This window comes from Felis catus, chromosome D3, assembly GCF_018350175.1.
Source record: "Felis catus isolate Fca126 chromosome D3, F.catus_Fca126_mat1.0, whole genome shotgun sequence".
Lineage (NCBI taxonomy): Eukaryota > Metazoa > Chordata > Mammalia > Carnivora > Felidae > Felis > Felis catus.
In genome coordinates, this window is record NC_058379.1 from 6,172,972 (window position 1) to 6,192,912 (window position 19,941).

Here is a 19,941-nt window from a genome sequence, read left to right on the forward strand (position 1 = left end):
GTACCCCAGCTGTTCGGGGCCACACTCTTATCAAGAGTGTTGGTCCGGATCGGTCGGCCTTGCCTCTCATTGTAATAAACTTTGTTGTGACTGTCACTGGTGCCCATAGCATTCTGTTTCAGGAGTTGTGTGGATGCAACAATACCATGCATATTTTCAGACCACAACACTATGAAACTTGAAGTCAACCACAAGAAAAAAAATTGGAAAGACCACAAATACATGAAGGTTAAAGAAAATCCTACTAAAGAATAAATGTGTCAACCAGGAAATTAAAGAAGAAATTTAAAAATACATGTAAGCAAATGAAAAAATGAAAATGAAAACATTACAGTCCAAAACCTTTCGGATGCAACAAAGGCAGTCATAAGAGGGAAGTATATAGCAATACGGGCCTTACTCAAGAAGCAAGAAAAGTCTCAAGTACACAACCCAATACCTAAAGGAGCTGGAAAAAGAAGAGCAAATAAAGTCTAAAACCAGCAGAAGAAAGGAAATAAAGATTAGAGCAAAAATAAACAACACATAAATTAAAAAAAAAAAAAAAGTAAAACAGACCAACAAAACTAGGAGCTGGTTCTTTGAAAAGAATTAACAAAATTGATAAACTCCTAGCCAGATTTCTCAAAAATAGAAAAGACCAAAAAATAAAATAAAATCGTAAATGAAAGAGGAGAGATCACAACTGACACCACAGAAATACAGACAATTATACGACAGAATATTATGAGTAATTATATGCCAACAAACTGGGAGATCTGGAAGAAAGGGAGAAGTTCCTAAAAGCATACAAACTACCAAAATTGAAACAGGAAGAAATGGAAAATTTGAACAGACCCATAACCAGCAAAGAAATTGAATCGGGGGCACCTGGGTGGCTCAGTAGTCAAGCATCTGACTTCGGCTCAGGTCATGATCTCACAGTAGGTGAGTTCAAGCCCTATATCGGGTGAGCTCATGCCCTGTGAGCTCGTGTCCTGCATCGGGTGAGCCCCAGCCCTGCTTTGGGTAAAAATAACAAGCCCCAGTTGAGCCCCACTTCTCTCTGTCTCTCCCTCCCTCCCTCTACCCTCCATGGGATCCTTTGTCTCTCAAAAGAAAAGAGAGAGAGAAAGAAAGAGAAATTGAATCAGTAGTCAAAAATCTCCCAATAAACAAGAGTCCAGGGACAGATGGCTTCCAAGGGAAATTCTACCAAACATTTAAAGAAGAACTGGGTGGCTCAGTCAGTTAAGTGTCTGACTCTTGATTTCAGCTCAGGTCATGATCTCAAGGTTCATGAGTTCAAGCCCCACATGGGGTTCTGCGTAAGAGCCTGCTTGGGATATTTTCTCTCCTTCTCTCTCTCCTCCTCCACCACTCATACTTGCACTCTCTCTCTCAAAATAAATAAACTTTAAAAAATAAAGAAAGAAGAGTTAATACCTATTCTTCTGAAACTTTTCCAAAAAACAGAAATTGAAGGAAAACTTTCAAACTCATTCTATGAAGCCAGCATTACCTTGATTCCAAAACCAGACCAAGACTCCACTGAAAAAAAGAACTACAGGCCAATATCCTTGATGAACATGGATGCAAAAATTCTCAATAAGATACTAGAAAATTGAATCCAACAGTACATTAAAAGAATTATTTTCCATGATCAAGTGGGATTTATTCCTGGGCTACAGAGGTGGTTCAATATCCACAAATCAAACAATGCGATACACCACATTAATAGAAGAAAGGATACGAACCATATGAAATTCTCAATAGAGGCAGAAAAAGCATTTGACAAAATACAGCATCAATTCTTGATAAAAAACCCTCTAAAAAGTAGGGATAGAGGGAACATACCTCAACATCAGAAAGACCCACAGCTAATATCATCCTCAATGGGGAAAAACGGAGAGCTTTCTCCCTAAAGTCAGGAACATGACAGAAATGTCCGCTCGCACCACTGTTGTTCAACATAGCACTGGAAGTCCTAGCCTCAGCAATCAAACAACAAAAAGAAATAAAAGGCATCCAAATCAACAAGAAAAAAAGTCAAACTTTCACTCTTCACAGAGGACATGATACTCCACATAGAAAACCTAAAAGACTCCACCAGAGAATTTTCTAGATTCATTGATACGAGAATTTAGCAAAGTCACAGGATAAAAAATCAACATACAGAAGTTCGTTGCAGTTCTTCTTTTTTTTAATATTTATTTGTTTTGGGGAGAGCACAAGCAGGGAAGGGGCAGGGAGAGGGGGACAGAGGATCTGAAGTGGGCTTTGCACAGACAGGTTGATGACAGCAAGCCCAATGTGGGGCTTGAACTCACGAACCACGAGATCATGACCTGAGCCGAAGTCGGATGTTCAACCAACTGACTGAGTCACCCAGGTGCCCCTGTTACATTTCTATACACCAGTAATGAAGTAGCAGAAAAGAGAAATCAAAGAATCGATCCCACTACCATCACACCAAGAACCATAACATACCTAGGGATAAACCTAACCAAAGAAGTAAAAGATCTGTACTCTGAAAACTATAGAATACTTATAAAAGAAACTGAAGACGCAAAGGAATGGAAAAACATTCCATGCTCGTGGATTGGAAGAACAATATTGTTAAAATGTCTACACTACCCAAAGCAATTTATACATTCAATGCCGTATAAATAACACCTGTCAAAATAACACTAGCATTTTTCACAGAACTGGAACTTGGAATTCAAAAATTTATATGAAACCAGAAAAGACCTCAAATAGCCAAAGTAATGTTGAAAAAGAGAAGCAAAGCTGTAGGCCTTACAATTCCGGACTTCTAGCTGTATTACAAAGCTGTAATCATCAGGACGGTATGGTACTGGCACAAAAACAGACACATAGATCAATGGAACAGAATAGAGAACCCAGAAATGGACCCACAACTATAGGGTGAACTAATTTTCAACAAAGCAGAAATGACTATCCAATGGAAACAAGGCTCTTCAACAAATGGTGTTAGGAAAACTGGACAGCAACATACAGAAGAGCTGGACCGCTTTCTTACACCATACACGAAAATAAATTCAAAATGGATGAAAGACCTCAGTGTGAGACAGGAAACCATCAAAATCCTAGAGGAGAACATCTCTTTGACCTTGGCCGTAGCAAGTTCTTACTACACGCGTCTTCAGAGGCAAGGGAAACAAAAGCAAAAATGAACTACTGGGATTTCCTCAAGATAAAAAGCTTCTGCACCATGAAGGAAACAATCGACAAAACTAAAAGGCAACTGACAGAATGGGAAAAGATATTTGCAAATGACATCTCTGATAAAGGGTTACTATCCAAAATCTATAAAGAACTTCTCAAACTCAACACCCAAAAGAACAGATAATCCAATGAAGAAATGGGCAGAAGACATGAACAGACACTTCTCCAAAGAAGACATCCAGATGACTGACAGACATGTGAAAAAATGCTCAACATCACTCATCATCAGGAAAATACAAGTCAAAACCACAATGAGATACCACCTCACACCTCTCAGAATGTCTAAAATGAACAACACAAGAAACAACAGGTATTGGCGAGGATGTAGAGAAAAGGGAACCCTTAGCACTTCTGGTGGGAGGGCAAACTGGTGCAGCTGCACTGGAAAACAGTATGGAAGTTCCTCAAAAAGTTAAAAGTAGAACTATCCTACAGCCCAGCAATTGTACTACTAGGTATTTATCCAAAGGATAAAAAAAAGAAAATACTGATTCAAAAGGGGACAATGTTTATGGCAGTGCTATCGACGGTAGCCAAATTATGGAAAGAGCCCAGATGTCTTTCGACTGATGAATGGATAAAGAAGAGGTGATATTTTATATATGCAATGGGATATCATCCAGCCATCAAAAGAACGAAATCTTGCCATTTGCAGGGATACGGATGGAACTGGAGAGTATTCTACTTAGTGAAGTCAGTCGGAGAAAGACAAATACCATGATTTCACACATACATAGAATTTAAGAAACAAAACAAAACAAAGGATCATGGGGGGAAAGAAAGAAAGGAAAACCAAGAAACAGACTCTTAGCTCCAGAGAACACGCCAATGGCTACCAGAGGGGAGGGTGTGGGGAGGTGAGTGAACCAGGTGATGGGGACGAAGGAGGGCATTTGTTGCGATGAGCGCAGGGTGTGGTATGGAAGTATTGAGTCTCTATATCGTACGCCTGAAACTGATCTCGCACTGTATGTTAAGTAACTGGAATTCAAATTTTAAAAAACTTAAAAAATTTTCTGAATTAAAAAAATTAAAAGAAGTGGGAGAAAACCAACCAAGTCAGCTGGGTGCCGCGCTGTCGCATCGTTCTGGCAATGACGTACATCTGCACATTCGAGTGACAAAGTACAAATCACGTCTTTTCAGTGATTCCGCATACGAGTCAAATGGCCTTGTATCTGCCCTTTAAGCGAACACTGCGCAATGTAAATATGAATGGTAAAACTCATGGAATAATTTAAATATTAATTTGAGAGAGAGAGAGAGAGAGAGAGAGAGAGAGAGGAAGTGCTAGCAGGGGAGGGGCAGAGAGAGGGAGAGAACGAGAATCCCAAGCAGGCTGCACCCTGTCAGTGCAGAGCCCAAGTGCACAGGGGCTTGAACTCGCAAACGTGAGATCGGGACCTGAGCTGAAATTAAGAGTCAGATGCTCGGGGCGCCTGGGTGGCTCAGTCGGTTAAACGTCCAACTTCCGCTCAGGTCATGATCTCAGCTCATGGGCTCGAGCCCTACATAGGGCTCTCCACTGTCAGTGTGGAGCCCACTTCGGATTCTCTGTCTCCCTCTCTCTCTCTGCCCCTCTCCTGCTTGTGCTCTCTCTCTCTCTCTCAAAAATAAACAAACATTAAATTAAAAAAAAAAAGAGCACCCAGGTGCCCCAAATCATGGAATAATTTAAATGTTCAATTTCCCTTCACCTTCTTTACTTTGCCACAGTCGTGGGCAAACAAAAAATAAAGCCTGCCGAGGTAAGAGATGTCAGAAGAAAGGGAAAAGCTTTATATTTTAATGCTTTTAATAGCATTTTTTCCTACTTTTTGAACACGGGGTCCCACATCTGTTGCACTGGGCACGGCAGGTGACGTAGCCGGCCCTAGTAGCAAGCACGGGTGCCTGGCACAAGTGAGCGCTCCATAAATACTAAGAATGAACGGACGGATGGACCTTCGTGAGACAAAGAACAGTGGATAATTCATCCAACCAGCCGCTAGACCCTTTGACCGTTTATTCAAAAGAGAGAGGGACCAGATAAACAAGGAGTCCCTGAGGCTGGGTAGCAGCGGAAACAACGGGCAGGATGATGTGGCGTCAGGAGAGAATAAGTCTTGGACTAGACTTTGAGAAATTCCGACATTTAACGGAAAGACAGGAGGGGGAGGGTTCTGCAAAAGCTACGAGGCAGGCGTGGCCGGAGGTCAAAGGACAGCTGAGAGCGGGGTGACAGGAGACAAGGAGAAGCGCGAGCGGTCTGGCCCGCTTTGGTACCTTCCGGTACATTCTGCGTGGTCTCTCGAGGGCTTCCCTCCCTCCCCCGCCAGCCCCTGTCCGTCTCCCGGTTCCCGCTGGACACGGACAGCGTGCCATCAAAAAGCCAAACCGCTTCCCGTCCCGCCACGTCCGAACCCCAGCCACCTTTCGGGCCAGCGGAGAACACCCGCTCCAGCCTCCCCACCTGCAGGATGTCGCAGAGATCCTGGCAGATGGCAGCCATGTAATCCGTTCTCTCAAACAGCCGCTTTCGATCAAACTCCCACCGAGCTTCTCTCCCCGAAGCCTCGATCTTGGCCCTGGTGTCGAAATAGGCCTTTTTCCACGTGTGCAGGGTGTTCCTGGCCTCCGAGGTTTTGTGCTGGGCGCTGGCTCGATTTTCTCTGTGGAGCAAAGAGATGCAGCAAGGGGGGGGGGGGGGGGGGGAGGCTGAGCCTCGGTGGCGGATCCGAGCTGCACAGCCCAAGGGGAGCAGGTTTCCGAGGGGAGCGCCGTCCCCAAGGAGCAGGGCCTCCCCATCCCACAGCCCCCTGCACCGGCCTACGAGGGTGCGACCCCCTTGCAGATCCGTAGGCCACCCCCGGGGCTGAACGGCACCCGGCCGGCCGCCCACCCAACCGGCAGAGCTGCGGCTCCCCTGGGGACCTCTCTGTTCCAGCCGGAAGGGGACCGGTAGCCTCGGCCGGGCCACAAGTCAACAGTGAAGGCTGCAGCACCACAGGGAGATGACAAAGCCAAGATTGTTGTGCCTCTTTCACCTGCAGAGGTTTTTTTTGTTTGTTTTTAGGAAAGTGAACATCTGCACCTCCTTCTACATTGATTCCAGAGGCCCTCCGGCCTTAGGGGCCCTGGGAATTGGTGTCTCCCAGGATAACTAAGGAAGACAATCCTGATCAAAATAAAATAACCTACGTGTCCACACGACGGGCTATTAGTTGGCCCTAAAGGGGAATGAGGCCCTGACACCGGCTCCCACACGGGTGAACCTTGAAACCATGGTGCTGATACCCAAGGGACACAGGAATGCTGACGCAGAGGGGCACTTGTACCCCAACGTTTATAGCAGCACTTTCAACAATGGCCAAATGATGGGAAGAGCCTAAATGTCCGTCAACTGAAAAATGGATAAAGAAATTGTGGTTTATACACACAATGGAGTACTACGTGGCAATGAGAAAGAATGAAATCTGGCCCTTTGTAGCAACGTGGATGGAACTGGAGAGTGTGATGCTAAGTGAAATAAGCCATACAGAGAAAGATACCATATGTTTTCACTCTTACGTGGACCCTGAGAAACTTAACAGAAGACCATGGGGGAGGGGAAGGGGAAACAAAAGTTAGAGAAGGAGAGAGCCAAAGCAGAAGAGACTCTTAAAAACGGAGAGTAAACTGAGGGTGGATGGGGGGTGGGAGGGAGGGGAAAGTGGGTGATGGGCATCGAGGAGGGCACCTATTGGGATGAGTACTGGGTGTTGTATGGAAACCAATTTGACAATAAATTTCATATTTAAAAAAAGAAAAAGAAAAAAACCATGGTGCTGAGCAGAAGGAGTCTGTCGTAAAAGCCACCGTGTGTATGACTCCATTTGTACGAATGTTCAGAAAAGGCAGATCAAGAGAGACAGAGAGTAGATCTGTGGTTGCCCAAGGCGAGGTGGGCTGGGGAGGCCGGATGTGACAGCTAAAGGGTTTGGGGTTTCTTTTTGGATCAGAGAAAATATTCCACAATCGATTATGGCCACAGATACACAGCTCCAAATACACGAAGAGCCACTGGCTTGTACATTGTGGTGAATCGTACAGTGTGTGCATCAGGTTTCAATAAAGATGTTTAAGGGGCGCCCGGGTGGCTCAGTAGGTTAAGCATCCAACTCTTGATTTCAGCTCAGGTCATGATCTCATGGTTCGTGAGTTCAAGCCCCGAGTCGGGCTCTGTGCTTACGGCATAGAGCCTGTTTAGGATTCTCATTCTCTCTGTCTCTCTGTCTCTCTCTCCTCTCCCCCCGCCTCCCCCCTCCCCCACTCACATTCTCTTTCTCTCTCAAAATAAATAAATAAACTTTAAAAAAAAAAAGCTGTTTAAGATCTTCAGGAAAACATAGCATCGCTACTTCTCACTTGAACAAAGTCCGCAGGTTGACCACTCTGCAGACTCTTTCGGCGATTTCCCAGGCGATCCGCTCCATGAGCGGGATCATCCTTTCATCTTTATTGTAGTGTCGGGAGATGATCCACACCATCCTCAGGGCACTCATCATGGAAGGGATGGTCTCCAGGACGACGTGAAAGCTAGATCCGTGCGTGATGTTCTAATCGGAGAGAGCAAGCAACCTTAGCCTTGGGGTCCGAGTAGTTTGATAAAGCGGCGCGTGCGCGGGAAGTTTCACTCTTCCTAATTCAAAAAGTGTACTTAGTGCGGGAGGAAGCGTTTCACCACCGAAAGGAGTCTGAAATAGGTCTGTGCACACTGACACGGAAAGACAGATAAGATTTACAATTAAAGTAAATAAAGCCATTTGAAGCAGTGTATAAAGTAGGAGTGTGTATATACATAGATATGTAGAGAGCGAGAAAAGCAAATATAGAGAAAAAGAATATATACGTATAGCTATTGAGTACACACACACACAGTACATACTCTGTGTGGGAGATTGTATTTTCCAAACGCAGCCACACATCTTGACTGTGTCCCCCTCGCCATTAAGAGACCGAGTCATCTCCACCCCCTCGAGTCTGCACAGGCTGTTACTTCTTTAGTCAGTAGAATATGGCGGCCGTAATGTTGCTTCTCGTCTCTTGGAAGCCAGACACCATGTAAACAGTATGACCATCCCGGGGACTGGGTGGCTCAGTCATTTAAGCATCAGAACACTTACTTCAGTTCAAGTCACGATCTCGCAGTTGTGAGACTGAGCTCCGAGTCAGGCTCCACACCGAGCATGGAGCCTGCTTGGGATTCCCTCCCTCCCTCCCTCCCTCCCTCCCTCTCTCTCTCTCTCAAAATAAAGAGGCATTAGGGGCGCCTGGGTGGCTCAGTCGGTTAAGCGTCTGACTTCGGCTCAGTTCATGATCTCACGGTTCCTGAGTTCGAGCCCTGCATCAGGCTCTCTGCTGCCAGCACGGAGCCTCTGTCCCCCCTTTCTCTGCCCCTCCCCTGCTGATTCTCTCCCTCTCCCTCTCTCCCTCGATCTCTCTCTCTCACTCTCTCAAAAATAAATAAACTCTTTAAAAATTTTTTTTAAAAAGCAAGCGTGGCCACCCTATTACCCTGAAGCCACCAGGCTTTGAGACATCCAAACCACGTAGAGAAATACTAGGGACTTAGATACCACATGTAGAAAAAAGGCCCAGGAGCACCCAGACGCCAGATGTGTGGGTAAAGAAGCCACGTGGAAGGGGTCCCGCAGCCCAGCCACCCCAGCTGTTGTACGGGAGCCAAGAGGAACCGCCCAGCTAAGCTTTCCCCAAACTCCTGACCCACAAAATGGGAAGACAAAGAACACAACTGTCATTAAGAAAGTGAAAACGCACACAGATTGGAATATTGCTAAGCATGTATCTGACAAGGAACTTGTATTCAAAAATGTTTAACTCATAAATCAATAATGAGGCAAATCAAAAATGGGGAAAAGATTACAACAGATGTTTCACCAAAGATACGCGAACGGCCTAAGCAGCAGAGTGAAAGGTGTTCAACCTCATCAGTCACTAGGGAATGTAAACCAAAGTCGTGGTGAGACAGAACAAAAGATGTACGATGCCACGTTTATAAAATACCAAGAACGGGCAAATTCATAGACAGAAAGTGGGATAGAGGTTACCAGAGGGGCAGGGAGGAGGGAATCGGTGCTCAAGGGGTCCAAGTTTATGTCGGGAATGATTTGCTTATGGATAATGAGGATGGGCACCCAGCACCGTGTATGTTTTTTTTTTTTTTAATGTTTATTTTTGAGAGACAGAGAGAGCATGTGAGCAGGGAAGGGCAGAAACAGGGAGACACAGAATCTGAAGCAGGCTCTAGGCTCTGAGCTGTCAGCACAGAGCCCGACACGGAGCTCAAACTCACAAACCGCGAGATCATGATTTGAGCCGAAGTCGGACGCTTAACTGACTGAGCCACACAGGCGCCCCTCGTGTATGTACTTAATGCCACTGAACTACATACTTGCAAGTGCTTAAAACAATGAATGTTATATGTTTGTGACCACAATTTTTTAAGTGCTGAATTAAACAAGGAAACTAGTGGTGCCTGGGTGCTCAGTCGGTTGAGCGTCCAACTTCGGCTCAGGTCACGATCTCACGGTTCGTGGGTTCGAGCCCCGCATCAGGCTCTGTGCTGACGCCTGCTCAGAGCCCGGAGCCTGCTCCAGACTCTGTGTCTCCTTCTCGCTCTGCCCCTCCCCCGCTCACGCTTTGTCTCACTCTATTTCTCAAAAATAAATAAACGTAAATTTAAAAAAAATTTTTAAATAAACAAACAAGGAAACTAAATCCGCGTGAGAGCTAATTTACAGGCCCAACTTTCCAAAGCGCAGCACGCCCGGCCTACCTTGAAATGGCGTTCCACAGTGGACAGAAACCGCACGTTGTCTGAGGCCTCCATGTGGAGCTTGAATAATTCAGTTAAGACTGGCTGCAGGTTGGCCACAAGCATAGAATCTGATTCCTTGATCACATCCAAGACCTTCCTGACTATTGGAAGCTTTGTTTGCTCATGGAGTGCACTTAGGGTTGCATTTCTTTCCCGCCAGAATTCAATTTCGGCCAGAGGACCATTACCCTGCAAGGTGACACGAACACACAAACCGTCATCGCTCGTGCAGAAGGCACACTTGTGGTGGTTTCTACAGAACCCCTCCCTCTCTTCCCAACTGCTCCAAATGGGAACCGAGCCCTGCACGTGACCTCAGATGGTCCAGTCAGAGTGAATGTCAGGACTCTGGCTAAGAAAGCCAAGCCGCTCTCTTTCTCTGGAGAACTGATGGGGCAACGTACCACACCACGAAGGAAACCGGCCTGAGGAGGAAGCCTCCAGACGAGCATCCTGACACACAGTATGACCTCTGTCAGCCCACGGGGTAATGTGGCTGCACGGTAACAGCAGAAAGCCCAGGAACGATGGTGTGGGGATTTTGAACTTTTTATTAAATTTTTTTTAATGTTTCTTTATTTCTGAGACAGAGACAGAGCATGAGTGAGTGAGGGAGGGGCAGGGAGAGAGGGAGACCCAGAACCCGAAGCGGGCTCCAGGCCCCGAGCTGTCAGCACAGAGCCCGACGCGGGGCTCGAACTCACAAACTGTGAGATCGTGACCTGAGCCGAAGTCGGACGCTCAACCGACTGAGCCACCCGGGCGCCCCTTTTTTTTTGTTTGTTTTTCTAATTTATTTTTTTGCTTTGAACTTTCAAGGAGGTGACAAAAGAGGAAGAAAAGAGGCTGGGTCAGACAGATCCCCAGACTCCTGGCTCTTCGTCCGGTGGCCACGTGAACGGTCAGGGAATCTTCAAAAGTGCGGCCTGAGTTACCTGCGGGGTCTTCTTCAGCTGGCCCTCCACAGCTGCGGATATCAGATTCAGCCAGTTTATCACACACTGCTCTAAGGTTTCAACGGCTTCCGGGTCAGCTGCCAGGTCAGACACCTCTCTGTCCACACTGATGCTTGGCATTTCCAACTTAATCTCCCCTGGTAGGATAACAATGGTCAGTTAGCCACCAGTTCGGGGGAAATGATCACAGACAGTAACGTCCAAGTGAGTCAGATGGCTCTTCTCTCCAGACATCAGTACAGTGAGATCCGATTCGTCCCCTCCACCCCCCACCCCATCCTAATCCGTCTAGACTTTCATTCTCTTCCATCAGAATGTAACTAAGCATTATAGATAATTTTAACAGTGTTAAGCTTGGTCAGAATGATCTAGTTATTTAAGATGTTGCTGAATTTACAACCTAGTAACTTCAATTTAACAATTAAACAAGGGGTGCCCGGCTGGCTCCGTTAGAAGAGCGTGTGACTCTTGATCTCGGGGTCGGGAGCTTGAGCCCTGCCTTGGGTGTAGAGATTACTTAAAAAAATAAAATCTTCAGGGGCGCCTGGATGACATCTGACATCAGCTCAGGTCATGATCTCGCGGTTCATGGGTTCGAGTCCTGCGTCGGGTTCCGTGGTGACAGCTCAGAGCCTGGAGCTTGCTTCACATTCTGTGCGTCCCTCTCTCTCTGCCCCTCCCCCATATGTGCTCTGTCTCTCACTCTCACTCTCTCTCACGCTCAAAAATATATAAACATTAAAAAAAATTTAAGAAAAAATAAAATCTTAAAAAAATATAAATAATAATAAAAAAAATTAAACTAACAGCCAGATATTTGAGAAAACCTCCAGCAGGGAATAGGCCCAGATAAATCAGAAACAATGACCTCAGAGGAGATTAAGACAATGTAAAGGAGAATTTGTTTTTAATCCCAATTATCAGTCTCAGAGATGTGAGGCAATATGGCACCCACGAAACAAGAACAGAAGGCTTTGGAAAAGGGATAATCACAGAACAAGAGGTCTTAAAAATTAAAAATATGATAGCTGAGAGGCACCTGGGTGGCAGAGTCAGTTAAGCACCTGACTCTTTTTCGGGTGGTGGGGTAGGAGGGAGAGCGCAAGCCGGGGAGGGGTAGAGAGAGGGGGACAGAGGATCTGAAGCGGGCTTTGTGCTGAAGCAGTGAGCCCGACGTGGGGCTCGAACTCACGAACTGTGAGATCATGACCTGAGCCGAAATCGGACGCTCAACCAACTGAGCCACCCTGGTGCCCCTAAGCATCTGACTCTTGACCTCAGCTCAGGTCTTGATCTTACGGTCATAAGATGAAGCCCCTCACTGGGCTTACAAAAAAAATGTGATAGCTGATGTGAAAAAGTTCAGTCAAAGGTTGGGGAAGATAAAAGTTGAGGGACTCTTCAGAAAAGCCGAATATAAAGACAAAGAGGTGGGAAAGACAAGAGAAAAGATGAGCAACAGAATCGGCAGCGTCCCCCAATGTTAGCAAGAAAGAACAGAGACAAATAGTGGAAGGAATTACCAAAAGGAGCTTTCAGACTACAAAGCTAGGTCTTCAGGCTGAAAATATTCACACAGCCCTCAGCAAAACGAATGGAGAAAGGACCACACAAAAAGGTCCATCATCCCAGCGTTTTAAGACATGAAGATAAAGACACACTCCTAAAAGTTCACATAAAGCAGAGAGGAAAAAAAACAGGTAGAAAGAAAGAAGACAAAAGAAAAGAGAGAAAAAGAAAAATCCAATTTCCCATAAGGAACGCTGGATACTACAGAACAATGAAGAAAACTGTATTCGAAATTCTGTGCCGGGGCGCCTGGGTGACTCAGTCGGTTAAGCGTCCAACCCCAGCTCAGGTCATTATCTCATAGTTCGTGGGTTCGAGCCCCACATCAGGCTCTCTGCTGTCAGCACGGAGCTCACTTCAGATCCTCTGTCCCCGACCCCCCGCCTCGCTTCTCTCTTTCAAAAACAAAAATATTTTATGTTAAAATTTTTTTAAACTCCAACTTCTGTGCCCAAACTATTAACTGTGAAGACAGAATAAAGTCATTTTCAGACACCCAAGTTCTCATAAAATTATTTCCCACACACCTTTTCTAAGGAAGTTACTTAGGGATGCATTCCTACACGATGAGGGAGTAACCCAACTAAGCGAGAAGACCTGGGATCCAGGAAACATCGCATCTAGGACACAGCCATGCACCACGCTGACAGAGCGACCAGCCTGCGTTGCAACAGGGGACACAGGACAGTGAGAGGGAGAACATCTAGTAAGAGGAGGGGCTTTTGCAAAAACAAAACCAGAGAGGACGGTACAAGATAGTTTTATAAGATCCTTTAAGAAAAGAATGGCAATTCTGAAGGCTGGAGGAGGAAAGGGAAGTATATGCTTGTATTAAAAATTCATGGGGCGCCTGGGTGGCTCAGTAGGTTGGGCAACTGACTTCGGTTCAGGTCACAAACTCACAGTTGTTCGTGGGTTCGAGCCCCGCGTCGGGCTCTGTGTGGACAGCCGTGAGGTCTGGAGCCTGCTTCGGATTCTGTCTCCCTCTCTCTCTGCTGCTCCACCCCTACTCATGCTCACGCTCACTCTCTCGCTCTCTCTCTCAAAAATAAACATTTTTTAAAAATTTAATATTAAAAAAATTCATTCCACAACAGATTACCTGACCCCTGTGATCTCATGCATCTTAAAAAGAGAAAGGGGGGGGGGGCGCCTGGGTGGCGCAGTCGGTTAAGCGTCCGACTTCAGGTCACGATCTCGCGGTCCGGGAGTTCGAGCCCCGCGTCGGGCTCTGGGCTGACGGCTCAGAGCCTGGAGCCTGTTTCCGATTCTGTGTCTCCCTCTCTCTCTGCCCCTCCCCCGTTCATGCTCTGTCTCTCTCTGTCCCAAAAATAAATAAACGTTGGAAAAAAAAAATTAAAAAAAAAAAAGAGAAAAGGGTAAAAGAGCTTTTTCAACTGACAGCCAATAACTTACAAAAAGCCATTCGTATGGCTTAAAGTCCTACAAGTAAAAACAAATTTCTTCCTCAAGGTGATACTATAAAACAGGAATTGGCAAAGTTTTTAAGATTTTTTTTTCTAAGTAATCTCTACACCCAACACGAGACTCGAACTCACAACCCTGAGATCGAGAGTCACGTGCTCCCCCGAATGAGCTGGCCAGGCGCTCCCACAAACTTTTTTCTTAAAAAAGTATCAGACAGTAAATATTTCCAGCTTTGCAGACCAAGAGGCTTTGCAGCTGAGGGCAGACTGTAGGTCCTTATTTAACCATTTAAAATCTAAATATTGGAAACGGTAAGTACCATTCTTAGCCCACAGGCCACACAAAACAAGCAGCAGGTGGGATTTGGCACACGCACCATAACTTGCTGACCCACGTTACAGAGTAGTAATTTTTCTGCTTTTCTGGTTTTCTACATCACACACGCCCATTGTAGGAAAACGGGGAAAAAAGAAAGAAAACCACCGTACTCTCGCAACCTAGAGTAACTGATGGTCACAGATGACGTTTCATTGCATTTCCTTCTTGTATTTTATCTAAAACACAAAAACGTGTCCACTCAGCTACGTTTTGACATTAGACACAGAAATCATATCCAAGATTAGAAGAAACATCTTTCCACATCTCTGCTGTTTTACACTATTTTGGGGAGAGAGGGGTCAGGTAGACACGAAAAATAATGGAACATGAGACAGTAAAACAAACACAGACACCAAGAGAATATCACTTCTTGGGGGATTAAAAAAAAAAAAAAAAAAGAACATTCTAAACCAAAAGTCTGGGGCACCTGGGTGGCTCAGTCGGTTGAGCGTCTGACTTCGGCTCAGGTCACGATCTCACGGTTCGTGAGTTCGAGCCCCGCATCAGGCTCTGTGCCGACAGCTCGGAGCCTGGACCCCGCTTCAGATTCTGTGTCTCTCTCTCTCTCTCTGCCCCTCCTTCACTTGCACTCGGTCTCTATCTCTCTCAAAAATAAATAAACATTAAAAAAGAAAAAAATTTTTTTTTCAACGTTTATTTATTTTTGGGACAGAGAGAGACAGAGCATGAACAGGGGAGGGGCAGAGAGAGAGGGAGACACAGAATCGAAAGCAGGCTCCAGGCTCCGAGCCGTCAGCCCAGAGCCTGACGCGGGGCTCGAGCTCCCAGACCGCGAGATCGTGACCTGGCTGAAGTCGGACGCTTAACCGACTGCGCCACCCAGGTGCCCCTAAAAAAGAAATGTAAACCAAAAGTCTGGGGGCTCCTGAGTAGCTCAAGCAGTTGAGCATCCAACTCTTGATTTCAGCTCAGGTCACGATCTCATGGTTCGTGGGACTGAGCCCCACGTGGGCTCCATGCCGACAGTGTGGAGCCTACTTGGGATTCTCTCTCTCCCCTCTCTCTGCCCCTCCTCTGCTCAGTTGCTCACAGTGAGTGAGTGAGTGAGTGAATAAATGAGTGAATGAATGAATGAATGAATGAATGAATGAAAAACACATGTCCATAGCGTGTTATCAAAAGTTTGGCTCTCAGGGCGCCTGGGTGGCTCAGTCGGTTAAGTGTCTGACTTCGGCTCGGATCACGACCTCGCGGTTTGTGAGTTTGAGCCCCACAATGGGCTCTCTGCTGTCAGTACAGAGCCTGCTTTGGATCCTCCGCTCCCCTTTCTCTCTGTCCCTCCACCGCTTGTGCTCGCTCGCTCTCTCTCTCAAAAATAAATAAGTGTTAAAAAAAAAAAAATTGGATCTCTGCGGGTGTTTCTAGTCTTAGAGAAAATTGCTACTAAGTGGGGTGTGTTAAATTTTACTTTCGGGGCAGGGGTGGGATTTCTCTTCCTCGAAAGCAATGCCATCTCGCAGACCGTAATAGCCCTTGCCGAGAAATCGCCTGTCGGCTTTCACAGGATAGGGCTCTCCAAAGCGTAACCCCAAATGGGACTCACCTTCCCCACTACGCCAGCCTCTCGACCTTGCTGTTCTCCATGACACACGCGCTCCCAAGCTCTGGGACTCTCACCATGTCATCCTCCCCACATCATGGGGTACAGGTCCACAGTAGCTGCTGCAGCCCCACCACGTGTGGGGCCCTGGGCTTGGACACTAACTAAGCCAGGACCAGCCATCCACCTTTCCTCGTTCCCGGAAACCCCATTCTTTCAAACTCCCTTCTCTCATTCAGCCCTCTCTCCCTGCCCGAAAAGCCCTTGCTCCCCAACGCCACCTACTAACTCTCTGCTGTCCATTCAGAGGAGGTCAAATGCCACCTCCTTCAGGAAGTCTCCTGTGATTTCCTCCTGCTTCCGCCACAGTGTCTCCCTCCTCCAAACCCTAAAAGTCCTAATAGCTTTCCCAAGCTCTCATCTGCCACGGTTCCTTGTGCACCAGACGATAAGACCCTTGAGGACAAGGATTCGTTGTTTCTCTGTGCATCTTCCTTCCAGCTCGGGGTCGCTCAGATGGTGGGCGGAGAAAAAAGAATGATTACAAATGAAAACAAGACTCCTGGACTCTTACGTCGCCTTCCTAAAGGACATTCCCACGCGTAACGCAACAGAAGAAAACATGAAGCTTACCTTCCAGTTGCTGCATTGTCCTTTGAATATTATTTGCAAATTTCTGGATGTTCATTAAAAATTCATCCCGTATTAACTGCATGCTGTGATACGTTTCCCCGGGCACACTAGGGAGCCCCGCTTCATACTCGGAAGAGTCCGAGGTTTTCTCGGACGCAAATCCCGTGGCCGCATCCTTGTGCTGATTAAAGGACAGAGCTGGCATGAAAACCTGAAACGTCAAGTTTATGAGACGAATCAATGTCATGTCCGATAACTCGTGCACTTCCGCGGCCCCCGGCTTCGAAGGTTCTGTGAGAGGCGGCACAGATGATGGCAACAAAGTGGAGAGAACTCGAGCCCAGAGCACAGACCTACAGACAGAGAAATGTTGTTTGACCTAACACGACCCCAGGAGGAGAACGTGACCCAAGCGCGAGGTGACTGTCCAGATCAGCATACTGTATTTCTTTAGGTCACCGGCCACAAACAGCTGAAGAGTCAGTCAGCTCAGGGCCAAGCTAGTTCATGTGGAGGTTAAAATAGGGAGGGGGAGGGGGCGCCTGGGTGGCTCAGCTGGTTGAGGATCGGACTTCAGCTCAGGTCATGATCTCACTGTTGGTGAGTTCGAGTCCCGCTTCGGGTGAACATGAGCTCCACTTTTCTCTCTCTCTCTCTCTCTCTCTCCCTCTCTCTCTCTCTCTCTCTCTCTCATGAGCTCCACTTTTCTTTCTCTCTCTCTCTCTCTCTCTCTCTCTCTCTCTCTCTCTGCCCCTTGTGGGATTCTCTCTCTCCCTCTCTGTCTCTCTGCCCCTCGCTCACTTGTGCCCTCCCTCCTCCATTTAAATGCCTGTGGGTCAGTTGGATGGTTGGTTGGTTGAGTTTTGGTTTGGGCTTGTAGCTTTGCCTTTTCTTCTTAAACTTTGGTCCATCGTTGAGGACGATGTACGTGCACTTCCGATTTACTGAAGACCCCAGGATGTTTGACCTGCGGATTCCCAGTCTGGGTTCTGCTGACTGCACACTCCCAGTGACACTCACTGTGTCCCCGTGCGCTCCGTATCTCCCACTGGGTCCAGACCCTCCGTCAGAATCCCCCTACCAAGACTAACGGCAATGCTCAGGAGACGATGTCTGGTTTTCTCTCCTTTCGGATGGTAGCGTCTGCTTGTTCGATGACGAGATCCGCGAACCTCTGGGAGCCAGACAACCGAAATAGTCTCATCCTAACGCTTCTTTATTTTATAGCTTAAATGCTTTTATAAAGAGACGCTTCTCTCATCTACTACTTAATTACCCAGTGCATTTCACGTAGAGGAGGCAGAACAAACACCTGGACCCTTTTCTCTATTTGCCCAATTTTCAAAATGGTAAATGGGTGCCGTGTCACCCTGCCCCTAGCGCTCCCCCTCCCCCCATTCCCTCCTCCGGCGGCCTCTCCCTTGGTTGCTTCTACCCAGCTCCTTGGCCTCGCTCATCGCCACACTCTGGCTGGCACGTGGATAAAGTAACGTAGGGGTGAGGGCAGCGGCCGGGGTCTATCAGGAGCCAAGTGCAATGGTCTCAGTAAAAAATGCTATTGAGGTGTTCCTGGCCACCCGGCCTAAAACTTCAAAACCCTTACCTTTACCACCTGCCAGTATTTCTTACCCCCTTCCCAACCTCGTCTTTCTTAACTCCCATCACTATTGAGCACGCTACTTTTCACCTTTGAACCACGCAAGGGTGAGGATGCCAACGTCCCCTCCGTGCAGTTGAAAATCCACGTATTGGGGCGCCTGGGTGGCTCGGTCGGTTGGGCGTCCGACTTCAGCTCAGGTCACGATCTCGCGGTCCGTGAGTTCAAGCCCTGCGTCGGACTCTGGGCTGATGGCTCAGAGCCTGGAGCCTGCTTCCGATTCTGTGTCTCCCTCTCTCTCTCTGCCCCTCCCCTGTTCATGCTCTGTGTCTCTCGGTCTCAAAAATAAATAAAACGTTAAAAAAAATTTTTTAAATAAATATAAAAAGAAAAAAAAGAAAATCCACGTATGACGTTTGACTCTCTAAATCTTAACTAGTAAGAGCAGCCTGTTGACGGAAGCCTTGCCGATAACATCACCTGTCGATTAACACTTATCAGTATGTTCCACGTGTTATATACGGTATGCTTAACAATAAAGCAAGCTAGAAGAGGGGCGCCTGGGTGGTTGAGTCGGTTGAGCGTCCGACTTCAACTCAGGTCATGATCTCACGGTCCGTGAGTTCGAGCCCCGCGTCGGGCTCTGTGCTGACGGCTCGGAGCCTGGAGCCTGCTTCTGATTCTGTGTCTCCCTCCCTCTCTGCCCCTCCCCCGCTCATGCCCCGTCTCTGTCTCTCTCTCTCTCTCTCTCTCTCTCTCTCTCTCTCTCTCTCTCTCTGTCCAAAATAAATAAATGTTAAAAAATTTTAAAGCAAGCTCGAGGAAAAACTGTTATTGAGAAGGAAAATACATTTACAACACTATACCGTATTTATTGGAAAAAATCCATGTAGAAGTGAACGCGTGTGGTTCAAATCATGCTGTTCAAGACTCAACCGAACAGATTCTCTCACAGATCCTGTTTAATGTAAGCCTTCCTGACTAGAACGAGCACTCCGTGAGGCAGATCTCGGCCGAGTTGTTCGCTCAGTGGAATACGGTAGGTGCTCAATAAATATTTTCCGGAGGAATGCCCTGAGTTCTCCCTGAGCCCCTCACACCTCAGCTCGAATGTCCGGAGAGTTCTTGGCTTTCCCTCCAGATCGGTTTCTATCCTCACCCATCTCCCTAGTGACCCGCCCGGCCGCTCACCCCCAACCGAACCCTAGGGAGTCCCTCGTGACTCTCCATTTTCCAAAACCTCCATACCCAAGTCACCAGCAAGCCCCATTGGCCCTCTCCCCAGCAAAACAGATTCTTGACACGGCCTGCCTCCCACTCCCTCCCCTGATTGAACTCCAGTCTAGACAACCATCCCCCTCCACAGACACTTCCACGGACTCCACCTGGTCCACTCTTGCCTTCGGCCCTCACCCTCGCTCCCACAGTACAATTTCCACACAACAGCCAGAGGAACGATGCCAACCAGATCATGTTATTCCCCTGCTGAAAACCTACCCTCCTTTCCAACTTTCCTCACTACTCTCTAGCCACACAGGCCCTCCCTCTGTTCCTGGACCAGGCTATGTCTGCTCCTGCCTCAGGACCTTTGCACAAGCTATCTTCCCTGCCCAGGACGCTCTTCCCCCCAGATCTTCACAGGTCTGACCCCTTCACCTGATTCAGGCCTCAATTCAATGCCATGCCCTCAAAGGGGCCTTTCCTGACCACCTCAACCCCACCCTATCACACT

At 47.2% G+C, this 19,941-nt stretch overlaps 1 protein-coding gene across 2 annotated transcripts in view; it reads right to left on the bottom strand.

The window, feature by feature from the left end:
* Window positions 1-19,941, bottom strand: part of DNAH10 (dynein axonemal heavy chain 10) — a 145,649-nt gene that overhangs the window by 114,323 nt on the left and 11,385 nt on the right. For both annotated transcript variants that reach the window (XM_023241314.2, XM_045041189.1), the window contains exons 6-10: window positions 16,613-16,823; window positions 11,023-11,180; window positions 10,046-10,276; window positions 7,615-7,805; window positions 5,681-5,879 (exon numbers count right to left, since the gene is read on the bottom strand). In XM_023241314.2, the coding sequence (XP_023097082.2) occupies window positions 5,681-5,879; window positions 7,615-7,805; window positions 10,046-10,276; window positions 11,023-11,180; window positions 16,613-16,823 (990 nt within the window). The remainder of the gene's footprint in view (window positions 1-5,680; window positions 5,880-7,614; window positions 7,806-10,045; window positions 10,277-11,022; window positions 11,181-16,612; window positions 16,824-19,941) is intronic.